Here is an 8,561-nt window from a genome sequence, read left to right on the forward strand (position 1 = left end):
TGTTTCTCCATTTGTCTGCTCTGTCTTTGGGGGTGGGGGGACGAGTGTGTCATTTGAAGCAGTGACTCCTCCCTCCTCCCCCCAACACCTTCCCAAATACTGAGAATGGGGGGACTTTGAAGAAATACCACCAGCAGGGGATGTGATTTTAGACCTCACAATCAAAGGGAAGGGACGAAAGGCCTGTGGAGGCTTGAGAGGGAGAGGAATGTCACCCCTGCCCAGAGGTGCTGAAAGCCAGGGCTCTTACACCCGAAAAAGCAACTCCTCCCTTCCCCCAGGATAATTGGAAACAGCCCTTCCTGCGCAGTGCCGGTTTGGGGTTGTAGGTACGCCCCTTCTCCCAGCCCCGCTTCTCCCCCCCAGCCATCTAGGAAAGGCCCAAGTGTATCCCTCAAACTCTTTATTTTTCACTACCCCCCAGGTAACAACAGCACATGGTCCATTGAGCGGTGACAAAGGAGACCCCAAGAGTGGGAGTTGCGCAGCCTGGGTTTGGTTTCTAGCTTTATCCCAGACTTCCTGTGTGACCTTGGGCAAGTCATGGGGCCTCCCTGAGCCTCAGTTTCCTCATCTCTGCAATGGGATCGTTAGCTCTGCCCCTCCCACTTCACACAGGTAGTCGTGACGATCAGCTCCGCCGCAGTTTGTAAAGTGCCAAGCCTTCAAGGTTATTATTATTCTCTCCAGACCTGCCGGGAACAGCGGTGTTGTTTTGGGATGGAGGAGAAGGCTGCGGGAGCGAAAGGGGTGGGTTCCTCGGGGTGGAGAGGGCGAGAGCGCTTCTGGATTCGAGAGAGGAAGATTCCAGCAGCTTGGGCGATCGGAGGGCAGGAGGGGAGCCGGGCAGAACTCAGCCGGAGCCAGAGGCTCAGAGAGACAAAGGGGGCGTGAGAGACCGCGCCGGGGGCTGAGGCGGGGCGGCGGGCGGGAGGTGCGCAAGGTGAGGGAGGTGTGGGGGGCGTGGGCCGCGGGATGCTGCCGCCCGCTCCGCCTCGAGCTCCAGCTCCGGTTTTTCCCTCCACCATCCTCTCCCCATCCCCGCCTCTCCTTTAACTCCCCCCTCCTGGGCTCGGGACTGGTTTCCTCCCTTAGCCCGCTGCCCTCAATCCTGGCGAGGCTGGGGCTCCGGCTCGGCGCCCCATTCCTTGCTCCCTGGTCCGGCGCCCCATGCCGCCCCCGCCCGGCCCCCGGCTCCCCCAGTCCCCCACTTAGGCGGGCTCACAGATCCCGGGGTGCTGGCGCGTGGGCTGGGGGCGCGTAGGGCGCCTGCAGACGGCCCCTGGAAGGGCTCTGGTGGGGCTGAGCGCTCTGCCGCGGGGGCGCGGGCACAGCAGGAAGCAGGTCCGCGTGGGCGCTGGGGGCATCAGCTACTGGGGTGGTCCGGGCTGAAGAGCCAGGCAGCCAAGGCAGCCACCCCGGGGGGTGAGCGACTTTGGGGGAGTTGGTGCCCCGCCCCCCAGGCCTTGGCGGGGTCATGGGGCCCCCCCATTTTGGGCCGGGGGGCGTGCGAGTCGGGGCCCTGCTGCTGCTGGGGGTTTGGGGGCTGGTGTCTGGGCTCAGCCTGGAGCCTGTCTACTGGAACTCGGCGAATAAGAGGTGAGCGGCCTGCGGCTGGGGAGACCCCAGATCCTAGGGCAGTGGGTAGGGAAGTTTTGGGGACTTGGGGGCTGGCTTCTGTGGGCAGGGAGGAGGCGGGAGGGAAGGTGCTGGCGCTCTGATGTGTGACGAGTTACTAGACAGGTGATCTTGGGAGCCAGACTCCGGGTCCCACGCAGAGCTGGATGCGGGTGGTGCTATGGATGTCAGGAGTTTGGAGACCCCAAAGGGGCAAGGAGAAGAAAGTTCATGGGTAGCCTGGAGGGCAGTGAGGTGGGTATTTGGATCTGTGGGAGGCCTGCGTCGGGGGCTGGGCTTGGAGGGAGCCTGGTTACTGTCAGCTCTCAGGAGAGAGCTGCAGATTAGGTGCTGCGAGTGGCTGAAGGGAAGGCAGGGCAGGGTGCCTCCCTCCCCCAGAGGGACTGGGCGTCCGAGATGGAAGGCAAGGGGGTTCCATTTGGGGGCTCTGGGGACAACTTCCCCAAGGCTCCTTGACTCACTTCACAGTCTGTCTCCCAACTCTTCGCCACAGCCAGAGGGTCGGTGAACTGTTGGCTGAACGATTTCCCAGCCAGAACATATTCCTGCTTTCCTGGCTTGTGGGTCTCTTTCTGGAAGCAGCCTCGAGCCCCCGAACCCTCCTTCCTTCCCTTTTGCATCTGGAGTCCTGAGGACTCCATTGCCTCCTCCCCCGATCTTTGCTGCAAACTCTTCTGTCAGACCCTCTGTTCCGTGGCATGCCTGCTTTGCTCTGAAAAGAGGCCAGGGGTCAGATGAAACTTCAAGCCACACTGGGTAGGACAGAACCTTCAGGAGGTCCCTTGCCTGCATGCAGATCCCACTTCCCGCTCGTAAAAGAGTTCTGTGTTTTGAAAAATTCCTACTTCCCTGGGGAGACTGTGTGAGGCTATGGGAAGCGGGTGGGCTTTGGAGCTCATCAAATCCTTGGTCTTAATCCTAGCTCTGCCGCTTTCAGCTGTGTGGCCTTGGGCATGTCACTTAACCTTTCTGAGTTTGTATCCTCAATCCTTACAGCTATTATGAGTATTAGCGGTCAGGTGTTTGAATGTATTCTGTGCTCATTAAAGGAGAGCTAGGATTATTGTTCCTCTCTTTACTTCCCAGCCTCCCTCACACTTCTCTGCCCTGCCATCCCTCCCTCTCTTTTTCCCGGATCTCTTTGGGTATAATCTCAATGTCTTTTCTGTACTCAGTCACCTACCCGCCAACTCCCAGCTGCAATGTGAGTATCAGGTGTGTAGCTTGAGAACCTAAGCTTGTTTTCACAGGGTAGAGAAAAGGGAGTTAGGGTGTCCTGGGGGTTCTTTCGGATGTGGGGTGGGAGTGGGACACTTGGGAGTCTGGGAAGATATCAAGTGGCAGCTCCCTGGGACCCAGTCCTGAGACCCTGTCTCAGCTATTAATGTCCAGGAAGGGGCTGCAGGGGTTGGCAAGTTGTGGCTGTGCGGGGACAGTGGATGCCTGGGTGCATTGGCCAAGGAGATGGTGAAAAGTGTTGGTTGTGGTTAGAAAAGTCAACTCCTTTCCTTTCCAAAGCAATAAGCACTTGCCCCAGAAGTCTAAGACCCAGTGTGATTCTGAGCAGGAGAATGACTCAGGCAGCAGCTCCCTAGACCCTGGTTCCTATCAGCCCCATTGATGGTCATGACCAAACCAGGCATTTGCCTTCTATCTTATTAGCTGGCTAACTTAGGACACTGGTCTGGGCCACCCTCTACACAGGCCTTCCCTGACCCGTGCCCTTTGCCCCGAAATCCCTGAAATTCAGTGGTGGCCTGGAGGAGGGGAGGCTCTGCCCCCATGGTTGGCTGCCATGGAATAGTGAAATCACCTGGGAGGGGTGGGCTGTGTGGTTCCAGAGAGGCCAGCTCCTTGGTAACTGGCATCCTGTTGCCATGGCAACAGGGCTGGTGATGGAGCGGGAGATGGCAGTGTGCATGTGGTGAGGGCGGGCTGAAGAGTGCATTTGGGCACACCAAGGGGCAGGAGACCTTTGAGCCTGGCTTCCTGCTGCTTCCAATGTGAACGCACAGAGTCCTTGGTGCCTGCTCTATAAGAACTGACTTTCCACTCAGACAAAGGCGGGTAGGCGTGAGCTGAGAATTGCTGTCCTGGAAGGTTGTAGGGTGAGGGGAGGAAAGCTCTGGGGGCCAGGCCTCTGACATCTCTTCCTTGTCCACCTTACCCTCCTCCCCATAGGTTCCAGGCAGAGGGTGGTTATGTGCTGTACCCTCAGATCGGGGACCGGCTAGACCTGCTCTGCCCCCGGGCCCGGCCTCCTGGCCCTCACTCCTCTCCTAATTATGAGTTCTACAAGCTGTACCTGGTAGGGGGTGCCCAGGGCCGGCGCTGTGAGGCACCCCCTGCCCCAAACCTCCTCCTTACTTGTGATCGCCCAGACCTGGATCTCCGCTTCACCATCAAGTTCCAGGAGTATAGCCCTAACCTCTGGGGCCACGAGTTCCGCTCGCACCATGATTACTACATCATTGGTACTGCTGGGCAGAGGGCACGATTGAGTGGGGGGCTGCTCCTGATACTGAGCAGAGAGGGAGGGGGACCCTTGCAGCCCAGAGGGAGATCCCAGTGCCCTCAGGCGGTGTTCACACCAGGGCGTGGGGCCAGAATTGGGGCTAGACTCTGGAGTGCCAACCTCTTCCTCTGACTTTTCTCTCCCAGCCACATCGGATGGGACCCGAGAGGGCCTGGAGAGCCTGCAGGGAGGTGTGTGCCTAACCAGAGGCATGAAGGTGCTTCTCCGAGTGGGACAAAGTGAGTGGGGCTGGGGGACACCTCCTGGGCGCGAAGCGATGTTGGGCAGTACGATCATGGTCAGGGGCAGTTGTCTCAGCTCCTCTCTTGGGCCTTCCTCATCTCCAGGTCCCCGAGGAGGGGCTGCCCCCCGAAAACCTGTGTCTGAAATGCCCATGGAAAGAGACCGAGGGGCAGCCCACAGCCTGGAGCCTGGGAAGGAGAACATGCCAGGTAGGAACCAGGGGCTAGCTCCCCACCTTCCCCAGCTTCCTCTGCTCTCAGACCCCAGCTGCCCTGCTGTCACCCTCCCTCCCTCTTCAGTTTTGGGGGCGGTGATACAGGAAAGAGGAGAAGAGAGGATGGGAGGGTGGGAGGGGAATGGAAGCCAAATGAGGAAAAGACTCAATTAGAACTAATTAGCCAAGTCAGTGCTTCAATCAGTGCTGTCAGAGAAGTGGGGAGGACTCCGTGGCAGGAAGCTGAAGGGCTGGACACCTGGATTCTGAGCGGGGTTCGGCGGGGGAGGGGAGGTGGGGTCCCCAAGGGGCCTGGGCCCTATAAGGGAAGCCCATGGGGACCCCCAGGGTTGGGGTGTCCAGATGCCCAGGTGGTTCCTTCAGTCCCTCCCCCTCTTTCCTCCTTCACCCCTTCCCTGCCAGGTGACCCCACCAGCAATGCAACCTCCCGGGGTGCTGAAGGCCCTCTGCCCCCTCCCAGCATGCCCGCAGTGGCTGGGGCAGCAGGGGGGCTGGCGCTGCTCTTGCTGGGCGTGGCAGGTGCTGGGGGTGCCATGTGTTGGCGGAGACGGCGGGCCAAGCCTTCGGAGAGTCGCCACCCTGGTCCTGGCTCCTTCGGGAGGGGAGGGTCTCTGGGCCTGGGGGGTGGAGGTGGGATGGGACCTCGGGAGGCTGAGCCTGGGGAGCTAGGGATAGCTTTGCGGGGCAGTGGGGCTGCAGATCCCCCCTTCTGTCCCCACTATGAGAAGGTGAGTGGTGACTATGGGCATCCTGTGTATATCGTGCAGGATGGGCCCCCTCAGAGCCCTCCAAACATCTACTATAAGGTATGAGGGCTTCTGTCATGTGACTCTCCTGAATCCAGCCCTTCTTGGGGTGCTCCTCCAGTTTAATTCCTGGTTTGAGGGACACCTCTAACATCTCCTCGGCCCCCTGTGCTCCCCCAGCCCCTTCACTCCTCCTGGCTGCTGTCCTCGTCTCCACTTTTAGGATTCCTTAGGATTCCCACTGCCCCACCTCCTGCCCTCCCATTTGGCCGTGGGTGTCCCCCTCTGTCTCAGTGTCCCTGGATCCTATTTCCTTAGGGAGGAGCACAGGCTCAGCCTCCTCTCTGACCATGACCCAGGCATCCTTGTCCCCCTCACCCACCCAGAGCTAGGGGCGGGAACAGCCCACCTTTTGGTTGGCACCGCCTTCTTTCTGCCTCTCACAGTTTTCTCTTCTCTCTATCTCTTATTCTTTCCCTCCCTTCTCTAGGTCTGTTCTTCTTCCCTAGCATCCTCCCCCCAACATCTCCTTTCACCCTCTTGGCTTCTTATCCTGTGCCTCTCCCATCTCCTGGGTGGGGGCATCAAAGCATTTCTCCCCTTAGCTTTCAGCTCCCCTTCTGACCTCTCAAACCAACCACTCCCCTCAGTCTGCCAAAAATGGGGGCCTTATGGGGAAGGCTCTGGCACTCCACCCCAGCTCAGGCCATGGGCAGCAGGGCTCCCTTCTCTGTCCTGGCCCAGGCCTCTACATACTTACTCCAGCCATTTGGGGCGGTTGGGTCATGACAGCTACCATGAGAAGAAGTGTCCTGTTTTGTCCAGTGGCCAATAGCAAGATATGAACCGGTCAGGACATATATGGACTTGGTCTGATGCTGAATGGGCCACTTGGGACCGGAAGTGACTTGCTCCAGACAAGAGGTGACCAGGCCTGGACAGAAATGGCCTGGGAAGTAGCAGAAGCAGTGCAGCAGGAACTGGAAGTGCCTTCATCCAGGACAGGAAGTAGCACTTCTGAAACAGGAAGTGGTCTGGCTGGAACTCCAAGTGGCTTAGTCTGGGGGATCGGGGGGTGGGAGGCGGATGGTTCTTACTCTGTGGAGAAGAAGGGCGGGAAGAACTTCCTTTCGGGAGGAAGCTGGAACTTACTGACTGTAAGAGGATAGAGGTGGACCGAGAAGGACTTTTCCCAGTCTTCAGTGGCACTTCCCAAGATCTCCCTTCCCTTGTGCTCTGTGCTGATTTTAGGACAGCTAAGATGACTGCCATGTGCTGTGGCAGGCCCAATTTGTCTTGTTCTTTCCTTTCCATATCCCAGTATAATCTCTGTTCATCAACAGTACTACCCCAAGAATCCATGTGTTCTCCCGAGTAACCCAGATGGCTGTCTTGTTCATTCCATCCTCCATTTCTGACTCCTTTCAGACTCAACACAGTTTCCTTCTTAGTGACCAAAATGGTGGCCTACTGGCTGGTCTAGCTGATGGTGGTGGTATTTAGCAAAGGCCTGTTTCCATAGTGACCAGCTGATACCACTTCCTGCCCTCTAGTGTGCAATTGGGTGTTGCCTCAGTTTCCTCCCAGCTCAGTTTTATTAGATCAAAGCTGCTGCTGGGCACCAGGTCGGCCACCTCAATCACCAGCCAAGATGGTTGCTTTGTCCACCAGAGGTCAAGTCACCTCTCTGGTGCTGTAGTTCCCAGCTCCTTCCTGATTTTTCTAATTGCTCCTTCTGGGAAACAGGAAGTTGATATTGCCATGGTGGCGGGGTATGCCGTCACCTCAATAGTTTTACTGTAAAAGGGAAATTTGAACAACAAAAACCAAAAAAATAAAAATAAAAAACTTCAAAAGTTAACAAGAAGGCTGGAGAATGACTAGACTTGATTTGGGGCAAAGGCTTGGTTAGAATGGCTTTCTAGTTAAGGGTTGGATTGCATGAAACCAACCAAGGGGGATGGGTAGAGATAGGGCTAATTTGGAGTGGTGAGGTCGGCAGTGCTTGGGGAGGGGAAGACGGGCTGGGCGAGAAGGCGGAGGAAGGTGTCATCTCTAGGAGAGGGAGAGAGTAACGCAGGCAGGAGTGGGGTTGCCAGTTCGTCCATGGGGACAGTCTGAGTGTCTTGCCAAGCCAAAGCACCGGAGACAGGGCAAGTCGCAATTAGGATCAAAGCGGTAAGAACATGTTCACGTGTTGAAGTCTATTCCCTTCCATCCCTACCCAAGGCACTTGAGAAGTTTTGCTGTTGGGGACTCATGAGGAGAAGGGATGTGGCTGATCAGAAGGAAGTAGGAAGGACTCAGGGACCCAGGCATCAAGCTGCGTATCCCCTGGCTCCCTGTATACCCATAACCAAGGCTCTTCTCCCCGAAAAAGTCCAGGTGTCCAGCCCCCTAGACTTAGCCCCATTCTCCAACCACAAAAGCAGCCGTCAGGAGCATCACTGGAGCGAGTCAGCAGGGGTCACAACCTCTGCCCTCCCTGCCCCTCCCCTGACTTTAGGTCCCCTCCCGCTGTCTCCCATCTGCCTGGAGGTCAAGGGGTCCCCCTTCCTCTCTTCTGTCCTGTGGGACCCCCGCTCCTCCCCCTCCCTGTCTGAGCAAGATGCCTGGGTCTTGAGAGGTGCAGGCACCGCAGGAGGGGAGTTGAAAGCTGGGAGACCAGGTGCTGGGCTGTCTGGAATTTACTCCTGCCTTCTGAGCCCACACTGGAGCTGCCCGAGGTGGGGAGGCTCGTGGGGGGTGGAAAGGCTGGTCCTTGCCCCTTAGTGGGGGTTGGTTGTCATGGCAACATCCCCTTTTCTACACAATGGGAAGCCCCCCTCAGCCTCCCGCGTGGATGGAGCCGACAGCCCCATCGCTGGCTATCAGCCTCAGGGACTTGGCAACCGTCACTATGGCAACCCAGAGCCCAGCAACAGGGCCCACTGAGAAAGGGAGGGGTCCAAGACTGGGGCAGGGCGGTGTGTGAGGGGCAAGGGAGCTCAGGGACACTCCCCCTCCACCTACATCTAGAGGCACAGGTGGAGAGACAAGAGGGAAGAGACGTGGGGATAAATAGTCTCCGTGACAGACAAGCACCTCACCAAAGCAGCTAAGACATCATAACATGCTGAGAGACCGGAAGACACCTGGGGACAGATGCACAGCCGGGGAGAGGAACAGCACAGACTGCACAGCG

At 57.9% G+C, this 8,561-nt stretch overlaps 1 protein-coding gene across 1 annotated transcript; it reads left to right on the top strand.

The window, feature by feature from the left end:
- Positions 1 to 974: 974 nt before the first annotated feature.
- Positions 975 to 6,343, top strand: EFNB3 (ephrin B3). The gene is made up of 5 exons (XM_023193240.3): positions 975 to 1,599; positions 3,820 to 4,112; positions 4,300 to 4,392; positions 4,501 to 4,605; positions 5,034 to 6,343. The coding sequence occupies exons 1-5, from the start codon at positions 1,478 to 1,480 to the stop codon at positions 5,441 to 5,443; spliced, it is 1,023 nt and encodes a 340-aa protein (XP_023049008.1). The 5' UTR covers positions 975 to 1,477; the 3' UTR covers positions 5,444 to 6,343.
- Positions 6,344 to 8,561: the final 2,218 nt, after the last annotated feature.

Source organism: Piliocolobus tephrosceles, chromosome 16, assembly GCF_002776525.5.
Source record: "Piliocolobus tephrosceles isolate RC106 chromosome 16, ASM277652v3, whole genome shotgun sequence".
NCBI lineage: Eukaryota > Metazoa > Chordata > Mammalia > Primates > Cercopithecidae > Piliocolobus > Piliocolobus tephrosceles.